This window comes from Eptesicus fuscus, chromosome 4 (assembly GCF_027574615.1).
Source record: "Eptesicus fuscus isolate TK198812 chromosome 4, DD_ASM_mEF_20220401, whole genome shotgun sequence".
Lineage (NCBI taxonomy): Eukaryota > Metazoa > Chordata > Mammalia > Chiroptera > Vespertilionidae > Eptesicus > Eptesicus fuscus.
This window is the reverse complement of record NC_072476.1, coordinates 69,032,771-69,052,374: the sequence shown is the minus strand read 5'-3', so window position 1 is coordinate 69,052,374 and position 19,604 is coordinate 69,032,771. Positions and strand designations below refer to the sequence as shown.

The 19,604-nt window shown below is 39.3% G+C and overlaps 1 protein-coding gene across 1 annotated transcript in view; it reads right to left on the bottom strand.

Annotated features, from left to right (window-relative positions):
• ACOT12 (acyl-CoA thioesterase 12) overlaps window positions 1-19,604 on the bottom strand; it is a 32,900-nt gene that overhangs the window by 10,307 nt on the left and 2,989 nt on the right. Inside the window, exons 2-8 of the mRNA XM_008161993.3 lie at window positions 19,362-19,431; window positions 15,186-15,246; window positions 14,547-14,648; window positions 10,837-10,972; window positions 3,004-3,160; window positions 1,383-1,502; window positions 75-225 (exon numbers count right to left, since the gene is read on the bottom strand). Coding sequence (XP_008160215.2) covers window positions 75-225; window positions 1,383-1,502; window positions 3,004-3,160; window positions 10,837-10,972; window positions 14,547-14,648; window positions 15,186-15,246; window positions 19,362-19,431 — 797 coding nt within the window. The remainder of the gene's footprint in view (window positions 1-74; window positions 226-1,382; window positions 1,503-3,003; window positions 3,161-10,836; window positions 10,973-14,546; window positions 14,649-15,185; window positions 15,247-19,361; window positions 19,432-19,604) is intronic.

Below are 19,604 nucleotides of genomic sequence, written 5' to 3'. Positions count from 1 at the left end.
GAACCTGGCATTTCAACAAAGGATTAGAGTACTTTGGGGGGAAAAAGAAAAAGTCCATGGTGCTAGTAACTTACCTTAGACATGGGTTTGATTTTGGGAAATGTGACCAGTTCTTCCTTATCATCGACAGCATTATAAATGAGGAAAGCACTGTTGATGTGACGGCCCAGGCCCTCAGACCACTCCTGGCAGTCAAAGGCCTCCACGCGCACTCCCACTTCGACACTGCAGAGGGTGACACAGGGCGATGGGCAGAGGACCAGAGCTCACTGGGCCTCCTCTGCCCACCTCCTCCTCCTCCTCCAAGCATGGAAGGAAATGAGGGTCCTGGTTTTTCCTCTGTGGTCTGCAAATCTATGCAACTGTTAAAATCCATTTCTCCAGGTCGACAGATCAGATGTGCAAGCCCCTGAGGGCATTTCTGCTTTACTTTCCCACTTTCAGGTGCGAAAAAAGGCCAGTTGTGAGTTTGTATATATTCATGAACATATTTTGGTAATGGGGAGGGGAGTTTAAATTATGCCAAAGTCAAGTTTTCTCCCCTCAAAATAATAATTCTGTGATTAAAAAGCATCAAACACTGAAATTGGACAGGAAATACAAATATTCTTTTTTACATTTAAAAAGAAAAAAATACTAAAAAAATACAAAATAAAATCTTTTCTTTGTATATTGAGAGTAATAAAAATAACTGGAAAGTGGCTTGGACTTCATGGTGATAAATGGCAGGTCCATTATGAATAGGTTGACCATACCGCCACTGGGACTCTTGAGAATGAAAGGAAGAGTTAATAATTACAACAGGTATAAACCAGGACCATTCTGGTCAACTGAGGCATACAGTCACTCTTATTATGAGAGAGAAAAACCAACCTACCACAATTTACTCAGTATAAGGAGGCCTCAAGCAGAATATAGGGTTAAAATGTGTACCAATTTTGAAAATTGAATGAAAAAAAAAAAGAAATAGAAAGAACTTGGTTATTTTAAAATAGTCCCTATAAAGCATCGATCAGACTGTCAAACCTCAGAGGGAAGGTAGGGGAGGGCGGGGTAAGGGGGAGAGATCAACCAAAGGACTTGTATGCATGCATATAAGCCTAACCAATGGACACAGACACCAGGGGGGTGAAGGCATGAGTGTGTGTGTGTGTGGTGGGGGGGGGGTTGGGAAGGTAATGGGGGGGATGAGGACACATATGTAATACCTGAATCAATAAAGAAATTTAAACAAACAAATAAATAAAAAAAATAAAAGAAAAAAATAAGACAAAAAAATAGTCCCTATATTCACCTCCAGATTGAAATAGAAATTTTAAAACATATTTATGTGCAAGTTTAAATTCGTTTATAGCAGCCGAAGACCAGGGCACACACTTTACCAGGTCTGAAACGTATTGTTGACGACGGCGTTGAAGACAAGACGATCTCCCACTGTGGATGGGCCTCGGAACTTAAACATGTCCACAGACTTCAGAAGCGGATGCGCTCGACAGAGGCGGCTGATGAAACAAAGGGAAGGAGAGGAGAAATAGATCATTTTCTCCCAAATATTTTCAGGAACCGCTGATTCGCTTCTCAGGCACAACAGACCAGTGTTCCATGTACTTCCTAAGTAAACATCTTTTAACGCTAGTGAAACAAATGGCTAGGTCATGTGCGTTGAGGGTGGTTCTGTACACCGCCTGCAGATGCTTTGGGAAATACCATGTCCCCAAGCCGTGGGGTCTTTACCAAGACGCTGGTGCTCCTCTGGCGGCGACAGTCCTGCCCTGGTTTTGTCCCCCGTGAAAGTCCCTCTGAAAAACAAGCTAATGTCTTTCATTCTAATTTGAGGGCCATATTCATCCTGGCAGCTCACGGCTACCATCACAGGGAGCAGGGACTGCCAGGGTGGAGCGGGGCACAGTGCGAGAACTGCCAGCCAGTGCCATCCACACCAGTTCCTTAACTTCACAGTGAACAGATTCACCCACCTATCAAAAGACTGAACATTTTTCCCTCACAGAAAAATTACCTAGACTGCTGCACAAAGCCTAAAAGGCTACAAGTTACTCATTTTACAATTTTTTGTGTGTGGGAACTTTTTGAAATATCTAGAAAGAATATTTAATCTCAGAAATACTTCCATTATTTCTATATTTTAGATTCCCACTGTGGCCATTCAATTACTCTAAAGAATTGTGCCTACACTCGCTGAATAGACTCTGCCAGTTAATTATATTGTAAGCTTTTAAAATAGAAGAGGTTCAAATGCTTTCTTGTCATTAAGAATGACAATCTCATTTTAAAAACAAGCTGTCTTTTATTTGTGCATAATTTATAGGAAGGATAACTATAGGTTCCTAACTATAGTAATAACTACAGGCACATTAATAATAAAATTCTTGTAGTTTTGGGAAAAATAAAACCTTAACAGTTTTCAGTGGTTACAAAAATTGTCAGAAGGGCAAATCTTGTTGAAATGCATTTTCAGAATACACATGTTCTTTAAAGCTGATAAGTTACTTACATGTTCTAAGAATAAAATAACCTTTTTTGAAACTGAGGCAAATTTAAAAGGATTCTTTCAATTCTTCCCCTTTTTCCTCTTATTTTTCAGTTGATCCATTAGTCATAATGACTCCAACACACCTTTGAAGGTCAGACCTAACTGTAAATTGCCGTTAAAAAGTTTGTGACTTGACTATTTTTTAAGTGTAAACGCTATCTCCTATTTCTATTCTGCATCTACTTTGTTATAGCCATTGTTACAAGGAATTTTAATGTCACAAGGTCAACATTCATAATTCAGAATAAAGTATGAGAACTGTCACTTCATTTTTGTTTTTGAACCAAGTTTATCTGAAGGTAAACAGGTAAATGACTAATTTTCTCATTTTGATAAAAGACAACACTGTCCTCTCCTTGTCTGCTTGACTTGCCCAATAACTGGATCTCAGTCCCTTTCTGCTCTCACCCCACTGGTCCCAATATCACATGTCGAAGGTCAAAACTGAGAACCTTGCAGAAATAGTAGCCACCGTCTCCATCCAAGCCATAATCTGGCCACCAAATGTATTTCCATGATGGTTTGCATGGGGTGGGAGGACAAGTTCAATGCTCTGAACAGAGGTGCCCCTGGTAGAAACTGCTCCTTCCTCTTCATCACAAATGAGATCTGAAAGGTGGACGTAAACATTAATGATGGCGGAGTTCTCCACAGGACGGGAGACTACAGCCTTGCTTTCCCACCAGCACTCTCAAGCCATGAGACTTTTAGAAAAGTTAAATTATTCCCAAAGACTTAAAACTCCTGAGGAAATAAATAGGTTTTATTCAACAGAATGACTTTCATCTGAATGGTAGATATTCAGAGTGAATTGGATAATAGATCAGAAAGGGCCTTTCAGAGACTATTTTCCAACCTACCTTACAAGTCCACCAGAATTTTGATTAAAAAATGATTAAATTTAAACTTGAGTTGTTTGGGGTGGAGGATGAAAAAGTCAGGGTAGGAAGGGGCAGAAAGAAATTTGGGGACTGATGGATATGTCATTATCTTGATTGTGGTGACGGTTTCATGGGTGCATACGTGTCTCAAAACTTATCAGATCACTTTGTAAGTTATACGAATGTCTAATGATTATGCTGTATACCTGAAACTAATATAGCATTGTATGCAAACTGTAATTATAAAGCTTATCAAATTGTACACTTTAAATATCATGTCAATGAAGTTGTTAAAAATAAAGAAACTGGAGTTACAGAGGGCCATAGACACGGAGAATCTGGAATAGCTTGCTGTACTATATGAACTTCAGAGCAGGAATGTGGCTTCCCCTGGTTACTGTTTTGTAATGAATGCAGTCACGAACAGAAAAGACACAATATGTTGTACTTCTCAGTGTCCTTCTGCTTCTTTTGAATCATATCTGCTTCATTTACTGACAAATTGGTTTTTACTCTCAACAATGGAGAAATCATTTGCTTTGGCTGCAAAGCAATAAATGTGTTCAATTATGTTGCCTGCATCATCAAATGAATCACCAGGCAGGCTTAAGTCTCGCTCGCTGTTGTTGAGACGGTAGAGGAAGACTTCCGAATCAGGAGGTACCATCCTGGCTGTCCAGTCAGAGGCAGAGCTGAGCTTGCAGTGTGAGAACACAGATGTGCCTTGCTGCTGTTGGGAACTGGGAATGGGGCCATTCTTGGTGGAGTCACATGTGAGCAGAGAAATGTGGTTCTAGAGACTTTTAACTCCATTTCCTAATGGAATTTTAAAATTTATAATTAATTGATGGTCTTTTTTTTTTTCTCTCCCCCCCCCCTTTGTTCAACTGATCATTTCAGTCATCTGCTTAAAAACATGTTTGTACTTCCCATCCTCCTAGTATAAAATCCTTCCTATTGCCCTAGCCCTTCCTTTTTGGTCTGTCTCCCTCTCCATCCCAGCTGGTCTGATTACCACTAGCACCTCTCCCTTCTGCATCATATTCTCTCTCTCAAAATTTCCCTCTGTTTGTTCCAGCCACAATAACTCTTTTCAGTTCAACTAAATGTTGCCTTCAACATCAGGGCATTTGCACATGTTGGTTCCTCTTTCAGTAGCAATTGCCCTAGCCACCACCACTACCACCTTCTTCCACTTACCTCCTATTCTCACTTGGCTCATCTCAGTCATCATTCTCTCAGGAAAGCCTTCCCTGACCTCCGCGGCCAATCCCCACTCTTACAAGCTCTTACATGTCCCTTTATTCCACAATTATAGTTTTATGTTTATTTGTGTGATTTTTGATTATCTGATTCCCTAGGTCCTAAGATCCTTTGAGCAAAGACTGTTTTGTTTTTTGAATTTTAAGATAATTTCCTGAATAGGTGCTCAGTAAATATTTATTGAATGAAGAGATGAATAAACTTAACTTGGCTGATTTTTACACATTCATAGTCCTTACTATCAACAGATTATTTTTAGGTAACAAAATAATAGCACTGAAATATACTTCTGTTGCTGTTTATTAGAGTTCCACTGCTCTCCATTTTCACTTAAACAGTATTGTAGACTCTTCTATTTTCCCCCAATTTTGTGAGAGTGAAATAGTATCTCATGTTGGTTATAACTTGCATTTTCCTAATAATGAGGTCTGACATATTTTCGTGTGTACATCAAAGTTTTTCACTAAACTTTCTTGTTACCTCTTAATGAAATGTCAATGGCATTTGCTTCACACGTTACTTTTCTCCCATTCTTTTTTCTCTCTCCTTCTGGAATTCTGATTAGATGCTTGTTAGATTTTTTACTCCATTCTCTGTGTCTCCTCGCCTCTCTTATATAGTTTCCATCCTTTGCTTATCCATCTGCATTCTTGGTAACTCCTACAGATCTATATTTCAGTTCACTGTCTTACCTGTTGTTTAATTCATTGAGTTTTAAATTTAAATCATTATATATCCTTTTTGTGTAGAAATTCTGTTTCTTTGTCAAATCTTCTAGGTCATTTTCTTGTTCCTGCAAAATGCTTTTGATACTCTTTTATCTCCTAAAATAAATTAACATTCTTACTTCATATTATTTATATAATAAATTCAATATCTGTAGTCTTTGTGGGCTTCATTCTATTGTCTGGTGCTTCTTCTGGGTTTTGGTGACTTATTTTTATTTCTTATGATATTTTTTTTTTTTTACTAGGAGCTCATATTCCTAGGATCTTCATCTGTGGGAATTCTTGAGGGCTGGCTTTAAAGTAATCTCTGCACAGAGAATGCACATTTGTGGCTGCAGATCATCAGGGGGTACTGCAACACAACACCATTTCACACGTGGTCTGTTTCAGGCCAAACAAGTAATGTGAATTCTGACACAAAATCTGCATGAGCATGTGCTTCTGATTGAGTTCTCAAAGGGAATTTTTCCGTTCCACCCAGGTGAAGTGTGAGGCAGGAACGCATCCCTAGCAGAGCTCTCGCAGCGTTGGGATTTTTCCAGTTGACTCATTGAGGATATCATCTTTTGGGGGTTGCAGCTTCAGGTAAGGTTCCCTGATCCAACCCTCCACCTAACATGGGCCCCTGGCTTGGTTTCCTGAGCCCTTTCAGGCCCATAGCACACAAGGTCTAGGACTTCTAGCACTTACAACGTCCTCCCACAGCAAACGCCAGCTCTGTGTCTCCTTACACTGCTGCATTTTTTTCCTAATTATTTCTAGACTTCAAGATCTTCTCCCATTTTTCTTCCTGATGAGATGTGTTTGCAAAGATGTTTGTAGATATTTTATCTAAAAATTTTAGTTTTTTCCAGATATTCAGTCTGCTGTAATCAGAATTAGATTGTTTCCTAAAGTGATCTTTAAAAGGCATATGAAATCTTAACTCCCTTCCACCTTCTCTCTCTCTCTTTTTTTAAATCCTCACCAGAGGATATGTATTTTACTGATTTTTAGAGAGAGAGGAAGGAAGAGGAGAGAGAGAGAGAGAGAAACAATGATGTGATAGAGAAACATCGATTGATTGCCTCCCCTACATACCCAACCAGGGATCAAATCTGCAACCCAGGTATGTCCCCTGACCAGGAATAGAACCTGCAACCTGCCCGGCCAGTGTGGTTCAGTGGTTGAGCATCCACCCATGAACCAAGAGGTCACCTGTTTGATTTGCACTCAGGGCACATGTCTGGCTTGTGGGCTCAATCCCCAGTAGGGGGCATGCAGGAGGCAGTTGATCACTATTTCTCTTACAACCTTTTACTGTATAGGAAACACTCCAACCAATTAAGCCACCCAGCCAGGGCTCTCTCTTTTTTAATAACTGATTTTGTTAAATGATGTTCTATATAAACATCCCAAACTAGTATTAATCTAAGTATTTTAGGTTAAATTTTCTTATTCAAATGGTTTATTTTTCTTCCAAATAAATTAATATAAACTATCTCTACAATATATTGCTAAATGTAAAAGAGAAAGGTGCATAATTGTTTGAATATTGTGTTACCAGTATGTGTAACAGTAGTTGTCTCTGAGGAAGGGAATTGAGTAACTGGGAGACACAGATAGTAGGAAGACTTACCTTTTAAGTAAGTGCTCTCCTATACCCTTTGAATTTTTCACCCTGTGCATGTGTACTGTTTTTAAACAATTCAAAAATAATTATAAAATAGGAAATTAATAAAGAGGGAAGGTGGAGGTGGGGTGGGCAGGGGGAGATTAAATCGGGGAACTTATATACATGTAAGTATAGCCCATGACACAGACAATAGTATGCTAAAGGCTTGGGAGGGGTGGGTGCAGGGTGGACAGGGTCAATGGGAAAAAAACACACAACAAAAACAAAGGGGACATCTGTAATACTTTCAACTATAAAGATACAATTTTTAAAAATTAATTAAGAGAAGGCCTTATAATGTGAGAGACATTGTAAATACTCAAATATAAAGCAATTCCTTCTTTTCTGAGAAATAACTTTTAAAAAATCTACTCGATTCCTATGAAGACATACATGGCACACACTGGGACACATAGAGGTGGGTACTAGGGCAGACCATATGCGCATAAGCATCAGCTGCGACATGTATACAGAAATATACTGAGTATAAGTGACTCCAGGGCAAAAGCATGCCTACTCGCAGGTAACTGCCAATCAATGCAGAGACAGGGCTCTCCCAGGTTCAGAGGCTCACAGTTCTGCTGTGTACACAAGTTAAGCACAGTAAACAGACCTCATCCTCTCTGCAGGCTTCCAAATATGCATACTCACCCAGTGGTCTATCAACACTTGTACTTTGGATGTTCATTAGGTATTGTGTCATCATTCTACTTGGACAATTTCACATTCATTCCACATGTTCAAGTCATTGTAGCCCTAGTTTTCTTTCCCTTGCCAGAAAAGACCAACACAGGGCAATGCTCATAGAGATTTGATTCTTTACTAAATATTATCATGAAAATGCTCCAAATCTTTAACCAGATCTAAGTCTTCCCCAATATGCCCAGCTTCCACATGCCAGTAGTACATGAGCTCATTCCAAAACAGTCTGGCTTTTACATCATCTAATCTCATCTTTTCCCTGTTTCTTCTGTAAGAGAGTGATTTGAATTCAACTTTCTCACTTTTCTAATGATATGCCTTTCAATCATACATCTTGAAAGATTCCAATCTCTTATGTCTGATATGATAACCAATACAGAACCCTGGGTTTTCTGAAAACATAGTTCAATAACAAAGATGATCTAGCTATCTTCCTTCTGAACATTATGTCCTGTCCAAAACAAACTCCAATCAGATCCACAGGGCAGCAGGTCAACAAATCACATGCTCTATGGCAACGTCAAGCTCCTGGGTCTGGCTCTTATACTAGTACTAGTAGCCCTGTGCCCGAATCCGTGTGCGAGTAGCTCTCTGCCGCTTGCCTCAGGGGACCGCCTGGCCCACCACCGCTTGTAGGTCTCTGCCCCACATAGCTCGCTGCCCTGCCCTCCTGTAGCTCTCCACCCACTGCCCCGCCCTCCTGTAGTTCTCGGAGGCTTGTAGCTCGCTGCCCTGCCCTCCTGCTATTTGGTCGTTATGCCTCACGGTGTAATGACCATTTGCATATTACCTCTTTATTATATAGGATACCTAAGAAACATTGCCTTTAAGTTGTGATACCTTTGAAAGCTAGTAAAATTTCTAAAGAGACAATCAAATCAATAAAGTTAGGTAAAGTGGTTTCGAGCAAAGGAATGTAGAATAATCTATTTTATGGGTAATTTAAAAAAGACATAAAAAATCTATAATTCTAAATTAAACCAGACATATAGATCTGATCTGCCCAACTTCCTCACAAACTGAATAAACTAAAGTCAATTGCAATCATTCTACTTTTACATTGAATGACTGTAGCAAGTACCTGTTATTAATTCAGAATGTACTGTTGGTATTGTAGAGACAGTCTTTAACTGTTGTTCTAATCCTACCCATGAATGGGGACCTCTTAAATAACAATAGTAATAATAATAGCATTTTCCATATGCTTGACACTGTTATCAAGAATCTATCTGTGTTAACTCATTTAATCCTCACACAAACCTATCGAATAAGTACCATTATTATCCTCATTTTACAGTTCTTATTGTTTATTTTTAACCTTGCATCAGCCAGCTGGGGAAAACAGAGCAGAGTCAGTGGTCTGAGTATGGGCAACAGGTACAGAGATAAGAAAATAAAAAGAGCAACTTCCTGTTGGCCATGACCAGTGGCTGCAAGAGGAGAAAGGTGACATCCCCTTTACTCCTCTAATACAGGGTCATCAGAAGGTCTCCCTTCTCATACTCTATTTATTGCACTCATATTTCCACTAACCAGGCTCTTGCCAAAGTCACCAATGATTTCCCTAGTCCCAATTCAGTGGAAAAATGTTATTCCTCACTTCCTGGAACACTGGTCATGGCCAACAGGAAGTTGAAGACAATGCCCATTTGAAGACAATGCCCATTACCAAGTTGACTTCATCATTTATTTACTGTGCTGAGAAGAGTGAGTCAAGCCACTGGTCATGGCCAACAGGAAGTTGCTCTTTTTATTTTCTTATCTCTGTACCTGTATCCTGACCCTTTCTTGTCTTCTCCTTTCCTTATCTTTTTCCTGTGTCTGCTTTCAGAGCCTCTGTGACACAGTTCTACCTTTTCATGGCCGCCTCCTTCCACCTTGAATTTTCTCTCTAGTAATGATCTTATTCCCCCGGTTCAGCTATTTGATTACTTTAGCAAAATGCATTTAAAACATATTTTAGCACTGAGGTCAACTTTACAAAAGGAGACTCACTCTTCTCAGCACAGTAAATAAATGATGAAGTCAACTTGGTAATGGGCATTGTCTTCAAAAGATCATCCATGAGTAGAAGCCTTTGAAAAACTTTTTTCCAACCCAGAGGTTGTCTGTGAGGTGGTCCCAGGACCATGATGATGTCACGTGGGAAAGAATAAAGCCCACAGGTGTCAGTCACCCCTGCCTCTGCCTTTCCTCCCTCCTCTGGCCTTCATATGCGTTCACTCTTCCTCCTTCTCCTTTTCCCACATTCTTATCCTGACCCTTTCTTGTCTTCTCCTTTCCTTATCTTTTTCCTGTGTCTGCTTTCAGAGCCAAGGGGGTGGGGGTGGACCCTCTGTGAGCCTCTTCACCCTCCTACAGCGGTGATGAGAGGGGCTCGGGCTGGCTCACTCATTTCACTCTTTGCTCTCTACCACAGGTCATCTTCCCCGGGGCTGCAGGAGATGGGAGTCAGATAGGAAGGGCAGATGAAGGGCAAGGAGACTTCCTTTCCCTGCCATTCTGGCCCCGTCAGGCCTCAAAGAGCCCAGGAAATCACCGCCAAGAACTGAGGAACTTTGGCTCATCGTAGTGTTACCGTGGAAGAGCCGAGAAGTAGGAGTAGAATCTTATCACTTCCATTCATATTCCCTGTAATCTTTAGCAAGGTTCCTCACTACTCAGTGTCAGGTTTTTCCTCTGTTGAGATTATATGCGGCCCATATGAAATAACAGATGAGAAACTGCTTAGTAAACTGTGAAGCACCAGATCATTGTCCTTCTTTCCTGCGTCTATCATTACTGAGCACACAGTTACTAATAGGAACAGCATGGTCCCCACGGCCCTTCCACATCTCCTCCCCTGGAGAGCCTCTGACTTAAAGCGGGGTTAGGTGTCAGCAGTTCTATTCTGAATGGCCAGGCCCTTCCTTCTTCAGTCACTGGGTTTGCTGGAAAAGATCTCTAGCATCACCAGGACTGAATTGTAATAATAAGATGAGAATAAGTGTGCCCTAAAGAAGGACCCTGCACTGTCACAGTCATATAGTTCAAGTTCCTCTAGGTAGATGTACTGACCCTCAAACTTGCTACTCTTCTCCATCAGGTTTTTAAAAGTCTCTTCATGCCGTAATCGCACTTTCCTTCTCTCAGAAGCCCGGTTATGTTCCACATGGTCTTGTTCAGTTAGAGGTGTGACTGGTTTTAAATGAATCTAGAGAAAAAAACATTTACCTCTCATCGCGTTGTTAAATTATAAAAGCACAACATGACATTTGCAAAAAACAAATGATATGCCACATTGTTTTCTAACTCAAAGTAAATAATGTATGGGTGTTTTCACACACATTTCCTTTTGACTAAAAATTTTCCTTGAAATATTTTTAAATTAAAAAAATCAATATAGACAATTATTTCTTTGCCCAAGATATGCACTTTAAGCAGTTTTTCAAATATTATTTCTCCTGATTTTTAAAAATTTTACCAGAACTACAAAATAAGAAATTCTTCAAATTAATGAATGAGGAGATGGACTTTGATGCCACTTAATTCTTATCAGGAAATGTTTTCTGCCTGGCTGGTGTTGCTCAGTGGTTGAATGTGGGCCCATGAACCAGGAGGTCACAGTTTGATTCCCAGGTCAGGGCACATGCCCAGGTTTCGGGCTTGATCCCCAGTAGGAGACGTGCAGGAGGCAACCAATCAGTATTTCTCTTTCATTGATGTTTCTATCTCTCTATCCATCTCCCTTTCTATCTGTAAAAAAAAGAAAGAAAAAAATGTTTTCTACCTTTTGCAAAGTTTAGACATCAAAGGAAGGAATAAGGATATCTTAGAGAAAACTATTATTTACCAAGAAATATTCTCAATTTGGAAATTTCATCACATGATGAAAACATCTATATATATAAAAGCCCAGTGACCAGAACAGCAGAACGACCAGAATGACTGGTGGCTATGACATGCACTGCAGCAGCCAACCAGCCTAATCCAGGCCCCAATTGCCACCTCCACCTCTGCCAGCTCGGCCCCCATCAGCCCCCAACACCCCAATTGGGGGCGGGGCCAGCCGCCAACCACCCACGGCCCCACCCCCCTGCTGGCCCGGCCCGATGGGCCCCCATCAGGGTGGGCTGGCTGGACCCCACCCGTTCACAAATTCATGCACTGGGCCTCTAGTTATCTAATAAGCAAACTTAAAGAATTAATTTGTCGGAATCAAGCTTTAAACAACCTCTAGAAGCCTGGAAATATGATGCAATACTACCAAGGGCTCAAGCTTCTTCAGAAATGCCTGCCTGCTGACCTGTGAGTGTCAGGAAGAGGCACCTTGCAGCTGGACTGTGGTAGCACCATGCTTATTTCCAGGATACTGAAGGCCAGTGCTCACCCTTGGCCAAGGTACGGATGAAGTATCTAGTGATTTATAATATGCTGCTTCAAGTCTAAACTCCCTTGGACTGCCTTGCCTAATTCGTTTAGGAATGGATAGACTGATAGCTTGCACTGGTTTAACTGCTTTCACAACCTTGTTTTAGTTGGACAACCAGAGGGGTATGAAAAGGTCACCTTGTAAACCAATGCAGATAAACTACATTTTGGGTGACTGAAGAGGACCCTGAGAGCAATGCCTGGCAGTCTTGAACCTCTCTGCTGTTTGCCTATGGTTTCTTTCTCCATTAATGGACATTTGGTTTTGTCCAAAACATCCATGGAGACATCTGGTCCATGCCCAAAGGACCTTGATATTTGGTCCTGTCCAAAACATCTACACTTACAAAATACCCCTGGGTTCAAAGAGTCTATAATGTTTACTAGTATTTAGACTTTTGGTTTACAGATTAATAAATTTAAAATGCTCTCGTGTTTTATTGGTCCAATAATTGTGTAGTGGCTGTATTGCCAATAGTAACCCTTCTTGCCTTGGTAGCCTAGCTGGTCATGGCACATGTGAAGGACCAAATATCAAGGAGCTTTTGGCATAGACCACATGTCCTGCAAGTTCTTTCTCCTGCTGTTCTGCCTCCTTTTAGGTTGAATAGGCTTTGCACGAGCATGCTCTATGGGGTCTTGTGAGTCCTTCAATGATCTAGCTGTGCAATTGTTGGACTAAGCCTAGTTAATCATTGCCCATCCTGTCCTGGAAAAAACTCACTTTGGACAGAGATCCAGGTAGGCCTATCTCTTCAAATCAAACACTGATCTTTCATGGCTCTCTTTATGATATTCTAAACAAGAATGTCACCAAGTGGAAAATAAATTAGTCTGGGAAACATGCTTTACAGTAAAGGTTATCTGAGCCAACCAATTATGGCAGAACCATAAGGCCCCTGACTTCCCAGAAATGCTTTCAGAAAAACAGTTCTTCAGTCTCAGCAGAAACTGAAGTGTGACTATTCCATTCTGTTTCCATGAGTCCCTGAAGTTGGAGTGAGAAGTCTAAAGCTGGAGGGAAAATGATGGCCCTCGTTTTCTCCTTCATGTGTAGGAAGAAGTGGTTGGGGAGACTCCTTTCTGTCACTTGCTCTCAGATATGGGAACTCTGCACCCACCCCCACATTCTCTCACTCCCAAGAGTCTGGAGATTTCTGGGGACTTCAGGAAAAACAGAGTGGTTGGCAACACCTATCTCAACATCTTAAATTTCAGTGAACATAGGATCCTTGGGATACTTTGTCAACGTATAGATTCCAAGTTTCTAATTCAGTAGGTCTGGGATACAACCCAGAAAGCTGTATTTAAATAATATAATAGCTTAAGTGAACTTCAGTTTGAAAAGCAATGCCTTTGGGCAATGTGAATTTGCCTGTGGCCTGTTTAATCTTGGGAAGAGAGTAAGGGAAGTGTCCTAGTGTACATAACTCTGCAGGGACATCTGCTACCTGGGACCATTGTGGGCTAACTCAGGTCGGCCCATCTCTGTGACTCCTTGCTCAAGTGAGACGTAGCTGTGGAGTGTGGCTCTGTCGTTCTTTCTAATGAGTACAGTGGGAACATTGCTTGTCCCACCTCTAAACTCTGAGGCAGTCTGAGAAGGACACTTTGGCAGAGTGAGAAGTACTGCTTGTCACTTTCAAAGTGGAGCTAGGAGAAGCCACTGTGCCCACCTCTGGAGCAATCCCTGCAGTGAAAGGCTTCGATTCTAAATTGAATTATCACACTTAAAAATACTTAGACTAGATTGGGATCGTCCCTGTGGCATGATGACTTTAAAAAGAAAAGCCAAGAAATGATAATGAATAAATCTCCAAAAGACCATGGAAAAGCTGTCCTGGGCAAATGGCCAGGCTAGTCCACTGGGCACATACATTAGGCCAAAGTACTTCCTTTAAGGGCGTTTTTACCCCATATGCCCTGAAGCTTATTTTTAAACTTCAATAACTCAGCAACTTTGACATCCTTCCTTCAGGTATAAAAAAGTGATTGGACCAAAACATGCAACTGCTCACTAAATTGCTCTTGCTAAAATAAAAAAAAAGATATTTTAACTCAACTCGGAGTTATATAACCCCAAAAGAAAAGAACTAAACCAGTAAGCAATATTTTTGAGAAACTGATATGACCTTTAGATAATTTAAAACACAGTATTTTTCCCTCTTTCACACAAACTGGCTACATCTTTTGTCTAAGGTACTTAATACTATAACATTACCACAGACTGATCTTTTATGATAAATATTGATGAATAACAAATCTTGGGAAAGCATTTCTCATGCTAAGATGAATGTCCTTTTCCTAATAATCATTCTGATGCAATTTTTAATATGTCCCTCACACAGAAAATTTACCTTTTCTTTTCCAACTGGTTTGGCTACAAATGTAGAGAAGGCCACACTAACAAGTTTCTCAATGCCAGTGAACGTGTCCTGCACGATGACCTTGATGCTGATCTAAAAGGAAAAGAAAATAAATAAACTTTCAGCCATCCAGACAACAGATGGGATTGCAGCATTCAAAATTCAGTTATGCACGTCACCATTCTTTTTCTTTTGGTTTTTCAATGAAACTAGCATTTTAATTTATTCTTAAGCAATACTCTTGTTTTAATCATGTTCTATAGAGTTGGGAAAATAAACTATTTTTCCTGATTATAGAAAGATACATATTTGCCATGGAAAAGTTGGTAAATATAAAAATAAATGATAAAATAGGAATCTAACTATCCAGAGGAAATATCAGTAACAGTAATCCCACCACTCAGATTAATTTTCTTCCAGTTACATATATACATGAAATATAAAATGTATATTATTTATTCATATGTAAAATATGAAATGTATGAGTCTGTGTATACATGCACACAAAATTACCATATTGCATTTACAGTTTTATATCATCATTTTTTAAAAAGTTGGTATTATGTGACAAGCATTTTCTAATTTCATTACTAGCACCAACAGACGGAAGTAAGGAAAGGGGCCTCTTACCTCCATGCTTGTGCTGAATGCTCTAGTAACTTTTGCTTTGATGGTTATAACTTGTCCAACTCTATTAAACAACAACAACAACAAAAAAAAGGATCTCAGTAATCCTAGCATAGCTCATTCCAGGCTTAAAGGAACTTTAGTTAAATGCATGTGCCATAGAGCAGTTTCACCTTATCACACTCATAATGTTTGTGCGTGAAAAACTCAGGTTAATGATAACATAGAAAAGACTGCACTAAAAACAGATGCCAATCACTGTGAACCACACATATGTTAGCTGACTACCTCTATTTAAACAGCAAAGGGCCTTGGCAAAGATTGTGTGCAAAATGACTTCCAAATCTGCAACAGATACTTTGACAATATGGCAGCTGTTTTCTTAAGAGAAATCAAAACAAACACATAAACAAAACCAATACAATTGGTATTTATTTTAAAATATTAGTTAACAACTAAGTAAATAAACTACGAACAAGCTGGCCCTAATACTGATCAGCTTTACTAGGTTTACAGGGGCCCTCAGTGCTGCCAGGTGATCCATTTACTCCACATTATTGCTGATGAAAATCTACATGTCATTTAAAGCCTACATTCAATGCTACCTCTGTCATGAAACTCCACTGATTTCCCAGTCAAAATGCACTTTTTAACTACCCCAAAGAACTGAGTTTATATCTCATCCTAGGCATGTACCTATTATACTTTCTATTCTGATGATTATGTATTTATCTGACTCTCACCAGACTGAACAACTGCCACACTCCAGAATTGTGCCATTATCATTCACATATCCTATTGAGCACAAGTGGTACTTTTCATATAAGCAATACGTATTTGTGAATTTAAAAAATATCTAATATGGCTTACAACTAAATTATATGGTTCCCTATATATTGCTTTCAATTTTCTTTTTTTTATGGTGCAGGTTGCATATAAAAAATACAAGTTCACTTTTTATCAACTTAGTGACCACAAATTCTTTTTGATAATACAAATGCAAATTGGCAAAACCATATTTCAATGATGAGGCTATTAGTTAAGCATAAATTACAGAATTTAGGATTGAAAAGTACGTGATAGACATGCCATTACTCTGTACCACTGGCATTCCTAAATTTAATAATGGTGCTTTAATCTATTCCCAAATAAGTTTGAATCCACAGTAATTTGTAATTTTGCTGAGATAAAAATACATATCAATATTTTCTACTTAGTATGTGAGCTTAGTCAATGCATCTGGTTCTATTTAACTTAATTTTGTTTGTATATAAATAAATAAATGCCAAATAGATAAATGTAAGCAGTTAGGTTGGAGAGATGAACTGGGCATCTCATTGGATAAGACTACTTAAGGTTTAAAAACTGGTGACACCTACCCCATGGTCCTAGAGAACTATCCCAGACCAGAAACAACCTGTTCTCTTCCTTTTTCTTGTAAATTCTGCTTATGTCTTTAAGGATCAAGGTATTTCACATAGAACAAAACAAAACAAAAAAACCACCAAGACTAGCCCTGGCTGGTGTGACTCAATGATTAGAGTGTCAGCCCATGCACTGGAGGGTCATGGGTTTGATTCCCTGCCAAGGGCACATACCTGGGTTACAGGTTCCATCCTGGCCCCGGTCGGGGTGTGCATGGGAGGCAACCAACCAATGTGTCTCTCTTGAATGATCTTTCTCTCCTTTTCTCTCTCTCTGTCTCTCTCCCTCCCTCCCTTCCACTCTCTCTAAAAATCATCCTTAGATGAGAATTAACAAAACACACACACACACACACACACACACACACCCCAAATCCCCCAAACCAACCAAGATTATACAAACATAAAATTAAAGAAATTAAGTAGAACCATATAATCCTAATTGATTAGAGGTATTAGTATAAACCAGTGATGGGCAACCTTTTGAGCTTGGTGTGTCAAACTTCGCCAAAAAACCGAGCATAACTCGGGTAGTGTGTCACTTTGAGGAAAAAACATTATTTCGCAATATTTATAGTTTAAATAACATAAATGTTTCATCCTCGGCATGCGGCCGCCTTAGCGGCCGCGTGTCATCAGAAATGGCACTGAGACGCGTGTCAGAGGTTCGCCATCACTGGTATAAACTCTTTAAAAAACACATAATTCCTAATTCTGTCCACTGAAAAGGCCTAAACATAATGACCAACTCTATATTGATGAGAATGTTTCCTGCCCAGATTGTGATCTCTATTTATCATTTCTTTTGAAGAAATTTCTGATTCTGAGTTTGTGTGAGAAAATCTATAAAATGAGCCCATCTTGTCATACCAGAAAGCAAAGGAGTTATTAAAGAATTCTAACTTTGGGGTTATGTCCAAAACTCAGAGTCAAACTGAAGAAGTTTCCATTGTCCAAAGACAGGGCAGTGTGAGCATCCATAAGAATAATTATATCAGGATTGAAATGCATCAATTATGTTAAAAATCATGGGCTCCTAATGATACTATTCTATATAATAAAAGGGTGCTATGCAAATCAACTGAGTGGCAGATGACCAGTCGCTATGACGCACACTGACCACCAGGGGACAGACACTCAACACAGGAGCTGTCCCCTGGTGGTCAGTGTGCTCCCACAGGGGGAGCGCTGCTCAGCCACAAGCCGGGCTGATGGCTACAGAGAGAGAGAGAGAGAGAGAGAGCGAGAGAGAGAGAGAGAAGCGGAGATGGTGGGAGCGCTAAGGGTGTCTGACATCCCCCGAGGGCTCCCGGACTGCTAAAGGGCGCACCAATGTCGTGCACCGGGACTGTAGTATAAAGAGAAAGAATTAAGTCTATCTTTCCTGGACAAACTTTACCTCAGGGTAGCAAAGTAATTAAAGAGATAAAGGGTCTCTCTATACAAATATTTCAGAAGATAAATGAAAAAAAACCCCACATAGAATTAGCATTACTACTATTTTACCAATATCTAATAAAATAATGGTTCTAAATAATGATCATTAGATAGTATATGCTCTTGACAGGAACTGGTTTTACTGAAATATCAAATTTCCATCAGATCAATTTTTAGGCATAACTATCTGTTTATAAGAAATACAAAAGTATGTGAACATGCTGAACAGGGATACAATGAGAAAATGCAAAATGTGGTAAATTCTTTAAGACAAATGACCAGGTTTGTTTACAAAATAAATTGCAGTGAAATGTCAAAGGAAAAATTATATGTTAAAAGATATAGCAACCATATTGGATCCTGATTTAATAAATGAATTGTTCAAATTTTAAAAAAATTTGAGACCATTGGAAATGATAATTTCTGTTAATGATATAGTAATTGTTATTATATGTTCTCTAAAAGAGCCTTATCTTTTAGAAATATATACTGATAATGCAAACACAAAATGGCAAAAACATTTCAATGATGAGGTTACTAGTTAAGCCTAAGTTACAGATTGTAGGATGGAAAGTATATAATAGATATTTTATTACAATGTACTGTTGGCATTGCCAAATTTAATAATAGTGCTTTAATTTATTTCCAAATAAGTGTGAATTTGCAGTAATTTTTAATTTTTACAGATGATCCCTTGGAATTATGTCAAAATAGTCCAGGTATGTGGGAATCTAGAGGGGAATTGATAAAACCAGAGTGTTCATGAGTTGATCATTGTCATAGTTACTGGCAGGTGAAGCGTCTTTGGAGATACATGGTACTATTCTCTCACCTTTTGTATATGTTTGAATATTTGTATATCTTGAAATTTTCTACAATAAGATATGGTAAGCACATGCACATTCCCACACATTAAATGTTTTTCATAATTTAACATCTTTACTCAGATAAATTAATGTTTACCCAACAACCTAATGATGCCATTCACTATCACAGAGATACTTATTATCATTAATTATTCTTCTAGTAGAAGAAGGAGCCATTAGGAATCAGCTTCAAGAAATCCTGCTATGCCTTAGACCAGAATGCATATAATACATAATGCCAGCAGCTATTTCTCAACAAGATCAGGACTGAATTTACACTTAAGTAAGTTTATTAAAAGTAGGTCCTGCAATTTTTTTTTACTGACTTATACTGGGTCAAATGTTATTTATTTTGTTAAGAAATTGGCTACCGACTTAACACGATTAAGCTTGCATGTTTTAAATGCACCAATACACTCAGGAGAAGGGCACGGAAGAGCAGTTCCCCTTACCTAGCTGTCTCCTCAAATTGAATGTCATCCACTGAGGCTGTCACACAGGAAACCCCAGCATGTTTCTCAGCTTCAAAAAAATAGGCAAAAATGGGCTGCATTAGTAATGTTTGAATATTTCAGCCTAGGGGGGAAGGAGTACAATTTAAGTGGGTTTGTTTTAGTAACTCATCCTCTCATTCAATGTAAGACTCCTGTGCCCGCACTCCGGATGGTCTGAATCATAACAGCTCCTTTGCTGTG